At 47.9% G+C, this 17,554-nt stretch overlaps 1 protein-coding gene across 1 annotated transcript in view; it reads left to right on the top strand.

Moving 5' to 3' along the window:
- The window catches only part of LOC116818314 (uncharacterized), a 265,422-nt gene that overhangs the window by 180,990 nt on the left and 66,878 nt on the right, over nt 1–17,554 (top strand). Inside the window, 3 exon segments of the mRNA XM_075063437.1 lie at nt 1,911–2,027; nt 11,993–12,070; nt 14,666–14,719. Of these exon segments, the coding sequence (XP_074919538.1) occupies nt 1,911–2,027; nt 11,993–12,070; nt 14,666–14,719 (249 nt within the window).

Below are 17,554 nucleotides of genomic sequence, written 5' to 3'. Positions count from 1 at the left end.
TACTCCTCCCTGCACGAGAGGAGTAGCGCTAAATTCGATATTAACATATGACTTCACGGTTTAGTTGTGGACAGAAAACGACGTATTGGCCTCTCCGGGGGTATCGCCGTCAGTGCACCGGGACTACGGCTTGGACAGCAATCTGAACTCAGATGCAGCGGGCAGGTAAACAGGAAAGCCCGCGAACTTTTGAATTAATTTCACTGTTGCCCAGCGTGGAGCTCTGATCAGCACGGCTGGCGATGCAGTCTCAAATCCAAAGAGCTCCAGCATGGACCGTACGGGAGATACTGGATCTTGATCGCTGTATGGGAGACAAATCTGTTCTATAGGAGCTCCGTTAACAGAACAACGAAATGCCAAGCGTTTGAAAAAAAATCTCAGATACACAGCGCTGCGTGACAAGCATAACAGGAAGCTAGAGACTCAAAGGACGCTCATGGATGGAGGGGGTACTGAGGACCCAGCTATCCCACAGTCCACAGCAGTCTCCGAAAAGTATTTTGCATTCTTGGCTGAGATCCGCACATGTCTGTATGGTTCCATAACACAGTGCTCTGGCGTGGTTTCAGGGAATAGGCTCCTCAGTTCTCTCCCCCACGACTTCCACACCGTGAAAGAATAAGGGGAAGAAATCCTTTCTTGCACTATTTCAATTTCTCCTATGGTGTACTAGAATCGCTGCTGGTAGATCCCGCGATGCTGCACAGTAGAGAGCAGTATCCGCTACTCTCCCCTCTCTCTGTGGTAGACGGTGCATAGGACTAATACCGTACCTTCAGAATATCTAAGCATTTGACATGAGCATCATTCCTGGTTACTCCCAGTAGATGGACAGGAGACGGCTAATAACTAGCTTCATCATAGCAACTGGGGGCTTCAAGCCCCCACCCTCCGTGTGTAAAGAAAGAGTTCTGTACTTCACTGGACTGTCATAGCACAGCAGTAGCCTGGGCCTCTCTCGCCCCACACCGCTTAATGTCCTGCCTGGACTAGTCATCGCCCGGGAGGACTGCCTTCCCCCTCATTTTATGTCACTTATCAGTGTTTTCTTATTCCTGGCATTCTTATTACCTCTCATGACACAAATGGGCAGGACTGGCCACGGTAGCCCAGGATTAAGGTGGGGTGAGGAGAAGCAACGGGTGGGTGTTGCTTGCAGGGCCACCCCCTGTTACAGAAATCAATTTAAAGAGCCCTTTATATCGATATAAAGGGCGTTGTAGTGTGGACGGGTACAGCGTTAAATCGATTTAACGCTCTTTAAATCGATTTAAACGCGTAGTGTAGACCAGGCCTGTGACAAATGTATTTGTCCTGCTGTTTTGACATTGCAGCAGAGGGCCCGGCACAGAGACATAACTGTAGTGAATGCAGGACTGGCTCCAGGCACCAGCGAAAGAAGCAAGTGCCTGCGGCGTCCAATAGAAAGGGGCAGCAATGTGTCACTTGTCAGGGGGGCACGTCCGGATTGGGCGGCGGCGGCACTTTGGTGGCAGCAAAATCGGCTCGCTCCTGATTGGCGGCAGTTTGGTGGCGGGCCCTTCACCCTCTGTCTTGCTCCTTAGTGGCACTTTGGCGGCAGCTCAATCGGATTTTTCTTTTATTTTTTTCGCTGCTTGGGGTGGCAAAAAAGCTGGAGCCGGCACTGAGTGAATGCAAGGGATGGATGAACCAAGCACTGCGTCTGTGTTGGCAAAGGGCATCCCCCCATACACATTCAAATCATTTCACTGCATTATTAATAGGACAACCAGATATAAAGGGTTAATATATGTCCCACTGCCAGTAACCCCACTGACAGCATGGACTGGGTAGGCCTTTGCAAACCCCCATTTTCTGGGGAGCATGTCTATAGCATTTGTATTTGAAGGGAAGTCTCTGACCCACTCTCTGTTTGGAATTCTCAGGGGGCCAAAGGAGTTCCTGGCTTGGGCGGATTTAAAGGGCAGGTTGGATTGCCGGGGAAGATTGGTGTGGCTGGACCACCTGGATCTCAAGGACCACAGGGTGACCCAGGACCACAGGTAAGACATTCTGGGCACATTGCATTAGATGCTCTGCAGAATTCACACAGCTCCGGCGACTGTCTAGAGGGGTGTAAGCTAGTGGGCTGAGTGCAGCCTGAAAGCCAAGGCCGGTCACTTGCAGCTTGCTTTTCAGGGGAGCTGAGCATCCATATAACCCCACTGGCTTCGGCTTTTAAGAGTCTGTAACTGTAGGAGAAAAAGAGAGCCTGGAGCACAGGGCCTGGTGCAAGATCTGAGGCCTGGACAAGAGGCTGTGAACCAAAGTCAGGCCATATATTAAAGCAGATGTTTACAAGTTCACTCTATGACCTTTGCAAAAGCATTGCCAGTGTGGCTAAAACACAGGCACTCATAAGAAGTGACAGATACTGGGTATGTGTAAGAACACACCCCAAAAGCTTAATCCAGGGACATCCTGGCCAGTGCCAGATCAGAGGGTCTGCTAGAGGTAATGAATAGGAAAGTTGTGCCAGAGACACCTGGAGCACAATACAAGGGTAGATAATAAGCAGATGTCATGAACCACGTAAGATGGTATGAGTTATTTGTCTGTCTATAAATATTGGGGTGCCTCACCTTAACCCTCTGTGCGGCCTTGGGGACAGCAGAAATTCCTGCTGCTGGGGACTGAGCTGTTCCTTGCCACTGGACACTCGTGGGTTAGTGTTCCTGTAACCCTGGAGCCAGGGCACTAGTACTGTGTCATGAGGGCAATAAACCTGGCTGAGTGCCTTTGTCACTGAACCCTGCCAGTGGTCATTCTTTCTGGGTAGTATGATCGAGGTCTTCCAAACCAGCTATCTGCGCAGGGCTGGGACAGCATACGGAAGGCACACAGGCACCTAACTGACAACGATAAGAGACATAGCCAGCTCTAACCACGGCTTTCTCCACAGACAGCGTGGTTGGTACATGGCAGATGACAGAGTTTGGCCCTCACCAATAGTCTCTGGGACATATTATAACCCAAGAGGCAAGATTTAAAATCAGTGGTGAGAGGGAAATAACCAGCTGAAGCAAAACTCTCCACAGAAAGCTCACATGTGTCAACCTCTTCAAGGATCCCCCCTGCAGGCTACTGACTCAGCAAGAAGAAGGACAGACCCATGGTTCTGGTGCTAACCTGGAATGTGGGAGACTTCCTGCTCTGCCACAGACTCCCTGTGTGACCTTGGACAAGTCACTTAGCCTCTGTTCCCCATCTTTACAATGTGGGTATTGGCAGCCTTGCAGGAGTGTTGTGGGGATAAATACTGCCCATCACTATGGCAGTGGGGGCCAGCTAGATACTGCTTGGAAACAGTACTTAAGCAAGAGGAAGGTTGCGAACTGTAGGTGGGCATGACAGACCCTGTGCCTGGACCTCCAGTCCCACTGGGCTTCAGTGGGCTTGCTACACAGAGCCACCCGGCGAAAGCACGTTTAGAACAAAAGAAAGCCCTGAAGGGTGGCGTGGGCTGGAGGTGTCTCAAACCTTGCTCAGTGTGGGAACGTGAACTCAGAGCAGTCCATGTCTGCAGGCTTTGTTGCTGCTCTTGTTCTTTTAACTCTTCAAGGTGAGCAGGACGCGCCTTCACAGAGATAAAGGACTAAGACCTCTAGACAGCTGAAGGAGATCGGAGTTCTGATCCCGGCTCTGCCACTACCTTGTTCTGTGATCATGGTCAAGTCACATAACCTCTCTGTGCATCAGTTCCCCATGTATAAAATGGGAGTAACAACATGCCCATTCTCACATCCTTTTCCTGTCCATGTTGGAAAGCCTCCAGGGCAGGAACTGGCACCTAAATAAGAAAGGAAAACAAGGTAAATTTTAAGCTGCTAGCGTGGTGAATGTGCTCCGACAACCCTAAACATTTGGGGTATTTGGTGCCTATAGTTCTGAAGCAATTGGATGCTTTAAAGCTCTATTTGTGGGTCATCTTTAAGATGTGTCTTTGCACGCAAGACATGCTGGGCTCCTTTTGAAATATAACAAAGAGACTTAGAAATGAGACATCCTAATGCTATTGAGGAATGCGAATGTCCTGCCCCCAGATTTTATGATAATGAAGAGTGCATGCGAGCACAATACAGCGGAGGATACTGTAGATTGATGCTAATCAGCAACCTACGAGCATCATTTATTAAATAAGCAAGAAATCTGCCAGTGAAACAGGACTAAAAATAAAAACATACCTCTCGACTGTGCTGCGGGGAAAGGCAGAGTTTCAGCCTTCAGCTAGACGATAAAAGTAAATGAATGTCAAAAGAACGGAGAACATGAGAAATGCATAGAAGAGGTAAATGTCTGAAAGGCCGACCATTTCCCATAAATTAATCTGTAAATAGGCATTTAAAAATCACTATCAGTGAATAGGTGAGGGCTCACAGAATCGGTGGACTGGAAGGGACCTTGAGAGGTCATCTAGTCCAGTCCCCGTAGCGTATCATGTTTCACACCATAGGTGGCTGCATGTTGCACATCAGCAGTGGTGTGACCCTGGATGCCCAGGATGAGCCACACTGAAAATGTCACACTATCATAAGCATCTTTCCCAAATCTGGACCTTAGCATCCAAAATCTGGGTGCTTGTATGAACCTCCCCCAAGCTTATTACCAGCTTGGATCTTATCTCGCTGCCACCAGCCAGGAATTTCCAGGGCCTGACTCCCTCTCTGGTCTCGTACGACCAAACCTGCTCTGGGGGACCCCACGACTCAGAAAACCCTGAGTCTCACCAAAGGGAAACACCTGCTCCCTTGTCTCCTCTTATCTCATCCCCAGACCCCTCCCTGGGTATCCTGGCGATACTGTACTTAACTCCTAATGCAAACAGAGAGGGCAATTTACCATTCCCCCTCCTTCTTCCCTGAGGGCTAATTCATTCAAACTAAGTCAGCTAGCACAAAGAAGAATTTTCCCCCTCCCTTCGTTCCTTAGCCTTAACCAGAGAAAAACCTTCAACAGGTTTTAAAAAGAAAGCTTTATATAAAAAGAAAAAAAAGATATAAAAATATCTTCTGGATAGGTGACAAATATACAGTCAATTGCTTAAAAAACATTATGAAATAAACAGCCTTAATTCAAAAAGAGCATAACATTTAAACATCCAGCACACACATGTAAATACCCCGCAAAACACACATAAAAAGCCTATATTGGTTTCTACCTGTACTATACAATTGGAAAACAGAATTAGTAGAAGATAGAAAGAACCTCATCATAGCTGAGCAGAAGAAAAAAGACTCAGACCCGAAAAATGGAAATCCCTCCTGCTTTGAAAAATCCAGTTTCCTGATTGGTCCTCTGGTCAGGTGTTTGGTTCCCTTAGTTAACCCTTTACAGGTAAAAGAAACATTAACCCTTAGCTATCTGTTTATGACACACACTTAGGGCAGACTGCATGAAATAGGAGAGACAATCCCCAGAGCTGGTGGTTCACCCTATACTTGGATTCACCAAACCAGTAACAAAAGAGCTTCGGCAGCATCACACCAATTAACCAGAAGCCAAACAAAGTCCCACTTAGGCACTCCAGCTCTTGGCTCCCATCCAGGCAACCCAATCTAATATAGTGAGAAGTTATTGAAAACCTATTTCGCCAGATGTGAGGTTCTTTCTAATCCCAAAGGATCAGACACTTACTTACCCATAAGAATCCCAGATCTTACCCAAATAGCACGCTCCCAGTCAATCCTTAGTAAACTAACTAAAGATTGTAATAGTAAAAGGAAAGAAGAGGGTTATAAATGGTTCACAGATCATATACGTACAAATGATTGCAAAGCCTTTCTCTCAGGTTTGTAGCAGGGATGGAATAGCTTGCTGGCTTGTAAGGTATCTCTGGTAACTTCCAAAAGATTGGAAGGTCCTCGGTCCATAGTTCAAGATGCTCCATTTTTTGTAAATCCACAGTCCAGAGAATTAGAGCAGGAAGAGAGGCAAAATGGAGATATCTCAGGGGTCTTTTATGTCCTCTGCCATGTGCATGGAAATTTACTGTCCCAAAGAAAGCCCACAGCCACTGTGTGTAGAAAATTACTGGCCCAAGATGGAGTCTAGGGTCACATGAGTATATGTGGTTTGCTTACATGGTTTGCTGTATCATAGGGAAGTAGTCACTGGCTCCCTGCTGTCTGGGGCATCCTGCAAGAAGACCTACTGGGCGGGATGAGTTTCTTCAAAGGCCCATTGTCAGATCTGAGTGTCCTTGATGGACCATCAATACATAGCTGTCTAGCTCTGATGTAAATCCTTCTGGTGGGTGTCTCCCAGGAGTACAGCACAGGTTTCCATAGCCAAAAGTCATAATGTCCACTATAAAGATGATACATGGATTTAACCAGGATAATCATACTTGATAGACTGTAACTTTTCCATTGATAACTTACATGATACACTTCGTACAAGATTTATGGTTATAAGTTATATAACAGTGGTAATATCAATGGTATAAATAGTCATATTTCATCACACAATGTCACAGGTGGGTGAATTGATTCTTGAATATACAGTCTGTAAAATACCTCCTGGAGGAAAGATAAGTTGTGTCTCTGCTTCAGGAAAACAACACATTGCGGGAGGAGGGGACAAAGACCCAATGTTTTTGCTTTTAACTATTATACGGCGTTACCCAAGTACTTAAGACTCTCTCACTGTCAGCCAGTCAGTTGTGGGGGGGCGAGAGGGGGGAAGAATAAAGTATCATATAGCAAATCCCATCATATAAAGAGATGCGGAGAATTTGATGTGCAGAGCTGGTATGACTGATACAATTCTATAATGTCTGTGCTATACAAACAATAGAGATTCTCCTGTGGAAGTCATTCAAACCCTATTTCCTGGGATCACCCGAAGCAGACACACAGAAAAGCGAAACACAGAGCAGCCTTGGGCTTGTTACATCAGGATCAAACTGAGTTTGCACCTCAAGAGTTTCATTTCCTTCATTAATCTAGGACATGTAGTTTCCAAGTGGTTCAAAATTTGTCCAAATGGAACTGAACTGAATGGAACAATTGACATTACACCCCAATTTCCCCTTGGCTTCTATTTGAGCCTGGGATGCAAACAGTGCTTCCAAATCCGCTGTTTGAAATGAGCAATAATTACTCACAAGATTGTCCTCTCCTAGCTTTCACTGGACCCCTATCTTGGACCGCACAAAGGCAGTGAATATGTCTTTAGTGCAGTGTGCATGAATCTGCAGCCTCATTTTTTCCACTGTGCTGCACCATGTGTCATCATTTACCTCTGTACAAAGTGAGTGAGGTATAAAATGCTGGTAGTGCTTCATGCCCTTTGGCACAGGTGTGTAGATACTGATGCAGGTGCAGGGCAGTGGGGGATCATGACCCTAGAGAGGAGACAACTAGATAAGAGCAAATGCAGTGAACACAACTAATTCTAGCTTGCATTCATTATGGTAATTGTCAGATTTAATAGCTTAATTATGTACTTGGAGATACTATAAAAGAGGGGCCTGATCTAGACAAAATAAACTCCGTGATGCAGAAGCTCAAACAAAGAAACAGGCCTTCATTTCCTGAAGTATCTTTAGTACAAAAGATGGGCCTATATCGTCCCTTACTGTAGCAAACATCCAAACCACTATGGGAGAGCGCGATGCAGAAACTGACCCTAGTATCGCAGTAGGAAGCACGTTTGGAGTCATCTGGCTTATGAGGCATAACTTCCTTTTTTGCTCTTCTTAGTTAAAATCCACACTCAGTTTTATCACTGAAGATCCATCCCAGATCAAGATTCCCATCCAAGTTCTAAAACCCCAAGAAAAGGAGTTGACAAAGGGAGTAACACTTGTCCAGTGGTGCTATCCTAATGTTCATTAGATCTTTTTTTCTGCAATAGGAGGCGTGCAGTTAGCTTTGGCATGTTCACAGGGCCAGATCTTGCTCTCTGTTACGCCAGTGCATGGCCCCACGTGTTTTAGATAGGTTCCAGAATTTGAGCCTGGTGTCCCAGGTTGTCCTTTCAGCTTATGCAGGCACAGGGGACCTCACTCAGGCTCAACTCCCTTCAGAACATGCAAGAAAAGAAAGCAGCACTACTCCACGCAGAAGGGGTGTCCCAGGGCTTGGCTGAGCACAAGAGAAGGTAGCACAATGGACTTGGTTTTTCACACAGGCTGGAACTTTTATTCAGCCCCATGGATTTCCACCTAGCAGTCCTGTCTGGAGTTAAAGCTTCCCGAAGCAGCTTTACCTCCTGTAGAATGCTCTCCCCAGATGCTACAAAGGTGTCATGCTTCATGGGGAAATGGAAGGCAGAGCAGCGTGGCATGGGAGCCAACTCTGACAGGCCTGTTCCTGCTGCCATGAATTGTGGGGTTCCCTTTCCCCTGGGATCCCCTGGATTTGTGGAGTCAGGAGGCCTCACCTCCTGCCAGCTCTCAATTCCTCCCTCCTGAGAAGATGCTTCCCTGGGATTTCTAGCAGGAGAACCTCATGAAGATTTCTGGTCCCTTTGCATGGGAAAACCTCCTCTGCCCCAGAGCCATTAGAACAGTCACCTACATTGAAATTTAGCATCATTGTGGTAGTTCCATGCAGTATACATAGATACATAGTCATTGGAAACACTGGGTCAGATCCTGCTCCCACGAATTCAGGACAGGGTTGATGTCAAGTTGTCATAAACAGATAAATTAAGGGTTAATGTCTCTTTTACCTGTAAAGGGTTAAGAAGCTCAGTGAACCTGACTGACACCTGACCAGAGGACCAATAGGGAGCCAAGATACTTTCAAATCTTGGTGGAAGGAAGTATTTGTTTGTGCTTTTTGTTTTTTCGTTGTTTGCTCTCGGGACTGAGAGGGACGGGACATCAATCCAGGCTCTCCAAATCTTCCTGAATCAGTCTCTCATGTTTCAAACTTGTAAGTAATTAGCCAGGCAAGGCACGTTAGTCTTACGTTTGTTTTCTCAACTTGTAAATGTTTATTTTTACTGGAAGGATTTTACCTCTGTTTGCTGTACCTTTGAACCTAAGGCTAGGGAGTGGGGTTCTCTGGTCTATAGGAATCTGATTACCCTGTGAAGCATTTTCCATTCTGATTTTACAGAGATAATTTTTACCTTTTCTTTTTTTAATTAAAAGCTTTCTTTTTAAGAACTTGATTGATTTTTCCTTGTTTTGAGATCCAAGGGGATTGGATCTGTGTTCACCAGGGAATTGGTAAAGTCCCTCAAGGCAACCCAGGGAGGGGACGAAGTTTTGGGGGGACAGAGAGTGCCCCAGACACTGGAATTCTGGGTGGTGGCAGTGTATATCAGATCTAAGCTAGTAATTAAGCTTAGATGTGTCCATGCAGGTCCCCACATTTGTACCCATAAGTTCAGAGTGGGGAAAGAAACCTTGACACAAGTAGTAAATGTCAGTGTGTTTGTAATGTCATTCCATGCTTTGTGCTTCCATAGGAATTCATATATTATAAAGCCAGGAGGGACCATTATGATCATCTAGTCTGACCTCCTGTATAACATGGGCCATAGGACTTCCTTGAGTTAATCACTGTTAATTACAGATCTTGATTTAAAAGTGTGCAGTGATAGAGAATCCACCCCAACCATTTCTACGAGTGGTTAATTACCCTCTCTGTTATAAACTTGCCCCTTATTTCCAGTCTGAATTCATCTAGCTTCAACTGCCAGCCTTTGGACAGTGTTACAACTTTTTCTGCTAGATTGAAGAGCTTATTATTAAATATTTGTTTCCCATGTAGGTCGTTAAAGACTGTAATCATGTCACTCCCCAACCTTCTCTTTGTTAAGCTCCTTGAGTCTATCATCATAAGGCAGGTTTTCCAATCCTTAAATCATTTTACTGGCACTTCGCCGGACCCTTTCCAATTTATCAGCCTCCATCTTGAATTGTGGACTCCAGAACTGGACACAGCGTTCCAGCAGCGGCTGCACTCATGTCCGTGGCACCTCTATGGTATTACACACTGTTTCACTATCTCCTTATCTTCTTCTCTTTCCATCGGTGAGGATTCATCAGTGTCATTTTGCGTGCCATACATTCTGCAGAGATCTCTCTGCAGAAAGCCCGGGCCCTGATCCTGGAACTGGCTGTGTAGGGGTAGACCCTGGTACTCATGTTGAGGCTGATGTCTGCCCACACACACAGTGAGTTGCAGGATCAGGGCCTGGGTTAGCAGCTGCTCTTAGTACAGGCCTGTCTTGTAGCAAGCCTCAGAGTGCTGTGTTTGGAGGATGGAGGGTGAATCAGATGCCCAGTGTTTTCTGTTTCCTTAGCAAAAAACAACGTGGCAGGCAGGCCAAGCCGTGGGAAAGAGATTTTTGTGAGGCCTGCAGAGTGGCCAGTGTTACGTGCTTAGAGTCTATCATTTCTGTGTAAGGAACCTGGCTTGGCTTGGCTTGCTGGGCCACTGGTGCAACCCTAAATTGTGCCCCTCCTGAAACTTGGCCCTCTACTTTCAGTTCCACTCATCGTATAACATCTTCCATCTCTAATTCCTGCGCCTTTGTTAAGAAGGCACAGCCCAGAATCCCCTCCATTGCTTCTGCTGCAGCCCACCACCGTACCCAGCACTGCTTCGCAAGAGTGCTGCGCTTGGCTTCTTCTGTAGAGGAGTTAGGGATGCTAACTGTCTAATCACACACACCCAAACACACTTGCTCCACCCGTTCCCCAAGGCCATGTCCCTGCCCTTCTCCAAGGCCACACCCCCAACTCACTCCATACACCCCCCCTCCCTCTGTCGCTTGCTCTCCCCCATCCTCACTCACTTTCACCAGGCTGGAGCAGGAGGTTGGGGTGTTGGACGGGGTGTGGGCTCTGGAAGGGTCCGAGGGGTTTGGAGTGTGGGAGGGGGCTCTGGGCTGAGCCTGGGGCAGGCGGTTGGGGTGCAGGAGGGGGTGTGGGCTCTGGGAGGGACTTTGGGTGCGGGAGGGGGCTCAGGGTTGGGGCAGGGGTTTGGGGTGCGGGGTGTGGGAGCTTCCGGCACTCCTGCCCTGTTCCTTTTCTCTGCCGTCCCTGGAGCTGAAAACTATTTAAAAGCAGCTGAGAGGGTGGAAAGAACTAAAAGCAAGAGATACCCTCATGTATATTTAAACAGGCCGGATCTTTTCTATTAGCAGTACAAGTGACACACACCGAAAAAGCTGTGTAAGAGATCATTAGTGATGCCAGCTTTGGCACTGATTAAAGCGCACATTAGATGCTGCCTTCCCCACCCACGCTGCTTCCTGTGTTTCCCCTAAATTAAAAGATAAAGGCCTCAGGAACAGCACCAAGGCCCTCCAGATGCCCGCGTGGGAGGGAGCTGCAGCCGTCAAAGCCCTGGGAGCTCTTTTCCTCCCACTGAGATGGTGGTTCTTAAATTAGTGGGGGGACTGCTGCCTGTGTGTGTGAAAGCAAGTGACCTATCCCAACAGAGACAGGACTCAACAAACTCTTAGCAGCCTCACTTGGACAAGAAAGCAAGAGGTTGGTCCTGGGCCACACTGAATGGAGGATAGGAATTGAGTCCTCCATGGAGAACCCCCAAGGACAGGGTTAGGGGGAGTTGTCTGCTGGGGGGGACTCCCAAGAAGTGAGGGGGGCAATGGCTGATTGCTTGAGAGTCATGGGTATGGGGGGGCTGACGTCCTTGGCTGTTGGAGGGCTCAGAAGGAGCAAAGCTCACCCTCCTGCTGGGATGACTTAGAGGAAACTCTAAAAAGCTGCTCGGTTTACTGTCCCCTGGGGTTCTTATTTGCAGGGATGAGGCAGGTACTGAGGCTGAAGCATAAACCGATACGTTTGGTGGAAGGGGAAATATTTTGGCAACACCTGAACTCCAGATGTTTGCCCCAAGTTGCCTTTGATGTCTGAAGTCTTGTTATGCCAAGAATAGCATTTGGGGGGACACCCAGAAATATAGAATGAATTCAAAGGCATCTGTGGAAGTTGGCCGGTCACTTAGAATACAGTGATTCTTTTTGCTATATCTTTTAGGGTGCAAGAGGTAGAAGAGGAAGACCTCAGCTCTGCCTCAGGGGTCCTGCAGGTACTCCTGGCAACAAAGGAGAAAAGGTGAGTACTGAGAACTGCTCAGTTAGCTTAGAAAATGAAGCTGAAGCTGTGTATGTGTGTGTGTGTGTGGGGGGGGGCGTTATGGGGAGGGAACCTTCTTTTTTTGTTCTGTGTTTATACATGCCTAGCACAATGGTTGCCCAGGTCTGTTACTGGGGCTCCTAGGTACTTCAGTAATAAAAATAATGAATATAATAGGCCACTGAACTGAGGTTTGGGACATCCGGATTCAGTCCCATGCTCTGCCATAATAATGAGTCTGATCTTACTCTCACTGAACTCCGCAGGAAGTTGTCCACTGGCTTTAATACACAGAGGGTCAGGCCAACTGTCAGCTGAGCTCTGGGAGCAGAGTTTGTTAGTATCGTTCCCCTGCTGGGTCAGGAGAAAAGTCCATCAGATCAGGTCTTGGGTGAAGGCTGTTGACTTCGGTTTTGATTTGCCGGCCTTGTGGACTGTCACTGCTCTGTGTACAGACAGCTTGTTGGCCCAGAGTGCTGGCATTCTCAGGGTGTGTCTATACTGGAAGACATAATTTCCAGCTCACCTAGACATATGTAATCAAGCTAGCGCGCTGAAAATAGCAGTGTAGATGCAGTGGCACGAGCAGCAGGCAGGGCTAGCCAACCCGAATCTGATCCTGTCTGAAATCCTAGGTGCATACTCAAGTGGCCAGCCTGTCCCACCGTTCTCACCGCTGCAGGCATACGTGTCTTGTTAGCACGCTAGCTCCATCACAGCCAGCAGCTCCAGTGCAGACACACCCTCAGGGTCAGTGATCCGGGTTCTGCAGCACAATCCTGGCTAGACTATCTGTTTGTTTTAGGCATTTGCAATGTGGCAACCCTCGTTGCCAATGATGTTTGTAACACTTCTTTGGGAAACACTATATTTGGGGCCCACCCTCCTTGACAGCCTCCCCCTTTTAATTGACTGGAGAGGGTTGCGCAGTCCAATTAAATAGTGCGATGCTACATCCTCTGAGGGTTCCAGAAAGCACTTGACTAGCTAGCTCGACAGAGCTCATTTCACCCATCTAGTCTAGCTGAAAAAGCCAGGGCCAAGACTTTCATAAACGGGAGCCTAAAGTTAGGATTCTGAGCCCATGTATTTGCCTCTAAACAAGTGATCTGATTTGCCAGAGGGCAGATCACCCCGCAAGCTGCTGATTGCTCTCACTATGGAAAACCGGGCCACTTATTTAGAGGTCTGACTATGGAATCAGCCCAACTTTAGTCTCCCGTTTTGACCGTCTTGGCTCTTTCTATTTGCATTGCTAGCGAGAGGGAAATTACGGCTAGGCCAGGCAACCTTAAAAAAGCAGCAGATGCAAGAACTGAAGGATTTTATGTTATTCTGCAAGCAAGTCAAATGCCTAAAATTGCCCATACTCCAGTAACAAAGTTAGCCAGACAGAAGGCAAAACAAGGCCAGAGACAAGCAACGTAAATCATTCGTGCCTGTTAGTTTGGCCAGGAACTGGGTATGGTGGCAGAGCATGAGGACTGACTGGCAAAAGGCTGACCGATTCTGAAATCACCCTCTCTTTATCCTCTCTTCTCGGACAGCTTTAGATCTTTGCTACCGAGTCATATTTCTGGCTGAGGTTTTATCTGCCGCAGATGTCAACGTCCTTGACTCACTGTTTTACTGCGGCAGTGAGTGGCCATGTCAGTTCTGCCCCATAACAGGTTTAGCCTTTGAGGCTGATGCAATTTGTTCCAGTGCTTTCGCCTCCGTTAAGTAGTCACAGATTCAGAAAAATGGCCATCACGGCTCCCGTTCGGATAATTCGCCCTGTGCCGTGTAGGCTTTTTTTTAGCGTAGCAATTTTTAATCAACAAATTTGGTTGGAAATGGCTCAGAGCAACTTTTGCAGGACAGTTGTCGACACTGAGTAGAGAAATCCTCCATCCTGCTTGTTGTTTCCCTTGAGGGCGGAGGCATTGTGTTCCCAAGGTTGTAACTATGATGCCATCAGAAGGCTTGTTGGTGCAGTCGTCTATCTGGCATTTGATTACAGGACTGTAAATTAGCTCAGTTTTGAGGCCAGATTCTCTCCCCAACCCAGAACTTTTGCTCCACTCAGATAATGCAACAGAGCCAGAATTTGTCTGTAGCTGGCTAGCTGAGAATTCACCTGGCATGAGGAGATCTGGAATAAAGCTGGGGGCACATCAGGGGTAGGAGGTCCATTCAGGCAGCTGGGAGGGGACCATCAGTGCAAAGCAGATTCTCATTTGGACTATGGTCCCTTAGGGACCATATGTAAATGGCATATGTTAGAGCAGCCCCTGGGCTGCTCTAGCTCCTTTGGTGGCTGGGGCAAGTGCAGATCAGTCCACAGAAGCAAGGGGACTTAACCAGCCCCCTAATGTATCCCCTCCTCTCCTGCATTGGGATGAATCTGGCAATTTCAGTTTACTGAACTATTTTCTGGTGTGTCTTAAATTTACGGGAAAACCTTGTATTTGAATCTTGTGGTCGCTCCCCATCTTTCTTTAGCATCTTTTTCTATTCAGGATGCATTTACTGTTGGAGACATTTTCTGCCTAATCTGCTGAACCTCTGTAATTACGTAAGTGTTTTTAACAGGGAGGAAATGGTCCAGCTGGTGTGAAAGGAGAGAAAGGAGATCCTGGCCTTTCTGTGAGTACTTTATCCCCAAATCAACAGCCTATTGCACAAGCCAGAATAGAGAAAATAGGGCAAATGATGCCTAAGAGGTACGGGGGAGGACAGAGACACTCAGAGCAAATTCATTCCGAATGGCTCCAGGAGATGAGTTTGCAGTGCATTGGACCATTAGTGACTTATAAGATGTCAGCTAGATGCCCACTGAGTCAGAGAGAATGCAGAGAGCAGCGTCACAGCAAAGCAGTCTGCAGCTCTGCTCTCTGAGCATGCAGGACTAGGGGCAAACTTCTCCTCTCTCATCCTCAGTGTGGATCCTCTGCTTTCTGTTGACATCAGTAGGCGTTCCATGCGTGGGACAAGACCAGACTGTACAACAGCGATGGGGAGACAGAAGTGTGCCCTTGGTTTTAAGCTGCAAAAAGAAGCTTTGATAAAGCCTGTCCCCTGTAACAGGACTCAAGTATCAGAGGGGTAGCCGTGTTAGTCTGGATCTGTAAAAGCAGCAAAGAGTCCTGTGGCACCATGCATCTGATGAAGTGGGTATTCACCCACGACAGCTTATGCTCCAATACGTCTGTTAGTCTATAAGGTGCCACAGGACCCTTTGCTGCTGTAACAGGAATGACATTCATAATGCTGACACCTATCCCCCCCACCCCAAAATTAAACTGACACACCACCAATCCACCAACAGCATACCCCTACCGCCGGCAGACTGTTTATTTCATAAAAGGGGGAAGAGTCTGAGACTCCATGAAGTTCAAATAGGGACTTTGCTATTGCTAATTGGTTTTTCATGGAAGGCGTGCAGGTACCACAGCTGGTCGGCTGTGTAAAAACCCTAAGTTTGGTAGATAGGGCAAATGTGTGAATGAGGGAGAGATGTGACATGAAACCATGTAGGAGAAGGTAAGTAAGTGAAGAAACAGCTGCCAGGAAGGAAGTGAGACTTACAGCTGATGAAATGAAGATGATGGTCAGACCCACCCAAGAAGGGAGATGGTAAAATAAAACAGGAGCCACAATGCTTTTAACTCCAGATGAAGGTACAGCAAGATGATGAGGAGAAACTCAACGTTCAGGTGACAGGAGGTGTCCCTTCCCATATCATGAAACGGAATCATTAAGATCAGGGGGGACGACACACATGGAGCAATGGGTTAGGCCTGGCTTACAGTGAGGAACGAAGGTGAAGTGAATCAGGATGGGTACCTATATAATAAGGATCAGTGGAAACACTTCAGCAACTCTTGGGAAAGTGAGTGAGGCTCCCAAAGGATAGGTTTATTTTGTATTTTGACTTGGGCGAAGGAGGGTCTGGTGGTTAAGGCTCAGGGGTGGGAAGGAGGATGAGGTTCTCTCTCTGTTTTTGCCACCAATTCTCTGTGTGATTTCAGAGATGGTCCCTTAATGTCTCTAGGCCTCTGTCTCCACATCTGTTAAAGGAGGGAAATGAAATGGGTGCAGTTAGGTTTAATACATTCATTTCCACTAGGCATTCGCATACTGCGGGGACGAGCACTGTAGAAAAGCCTGTAAATATATAACGTGTTGCCATGGCTCCCTGTGGCTTCAGCATGGAGCAGAGGTGCTGGAACACAATCAGAGAAGATGCTCTTGGATATTGGGAAAAACTGTTTCACTAGGAGGGTGGTGAAGCACTGGAAAGGGTTACCTAGGGAGGTGGTGGAATCTCCATCCTCATTGGTTTTTAAGGTTAGGCTTGACAAAGCCCTGGCTGGGATGATTTGGTTGGGGTTGGTCCTGCTTTGAGCAGAGGGTTGGACTAGATCAGTGGTTCTTAACCAGGGGCCTGGGGACCCCTGGTGGGGCCTCAAACAGGCTTCAGGGGCTCCACCAAGCAGGGCCAGTGTTAGACTCACTGGGGCCCAGGGCAGAAAGCTGAAGGCCCGCTGCATGGGCCCTGAGCTCTGCCATTGGGGGCTGAAGCCAAAGCCTGAGCAACTTAGCTTCATGGGGCCACCTGTGGCGTGGGGTCTCGGGCAATTGTCCTGCTTGCTACTCCTTAACGGTGGCCAGGGACGGCTCCAGGCCCCAGCACGCCAAGTGCGTGCTTGGGGCAGCATGCCGCCGGGGGGCACGCTGGACCTCTCTGCAGAGGGTCTGCTGGCAACCGGCAGAGCACCCCCCACGGCAGGGCGGTGAAATGTCTAGAGCCGCCCCTGACGCCGGCCCTGGCTTTTATATATAGAAAACCAGTTGTTGTGGGACAGGTGGGCCATGGAGCTTTTATAGCACGTTGGGGGGGGCCTCAAAAGACAAATGTTGAGAACCCCTGGACTAGATACTGTCTGAGGTCTCTTGCAACCCTCATCTTCTATGGTTCTGTGATTCTATCTGATCCCTCTGGAACTGGGAAGCATCAGAAATCTCACCAGAGAACCTGTTTTCTTAAGATTCCCAGCCTGGCTTCCGAATCAGACATGTCTGAAGTAGGGGAAGCAGAAGCTTCCTAACAGTGTAGGGACCACTGGGGCCAAAACCAAGGCTCCACCCCCCCACACTACCCCTTCTCCCAAGCCCCCGCCCTCGAACTGCCCCTTCCCTTGAGCCCTGCCCATGCATTGCCCCTTCCCCCAACCCTTTGCACCGCCTGTTCCCCCAACCCCTCGCACTGCCCCTTCCCCTGAGCCCTCACACCGCCCCTTCCCCGAGCCCCTTATCATAACTTTCCTACTCCAGATTTGAACCTTAGGGTTCATAACCTGAGAAGCTAGCATGAACCCCTCTAAGCTTAATTACCAGCTTAGATCTGATCTCGCTGCCACCAGCCAAGAATTTCCAGTGTGTTGGCTCACTCTGGTCTCCCCAAACCCTTCCCTGGGG

Source organism: Chelonoidis abingdonii, chromosome 1 (genome assembly GCF_003597395.2).
Source record: "Chelonoidis abingdonii isolate Lonesome George chromosome 1, CheloAbing_2.0, whole genome shotgun sequence".
Taxonomy (NCBI): Eukaryota; Metazoa; Chordata; order Testudines; family Testudinidae; genus Chelonoidis; species Chelonoidis abingdonii.
The sequence above is the reverse complement of the archived record's forward strand: the minus strand, read 5'-3'. Positions and strand labels throughout refer to the sequence as shown.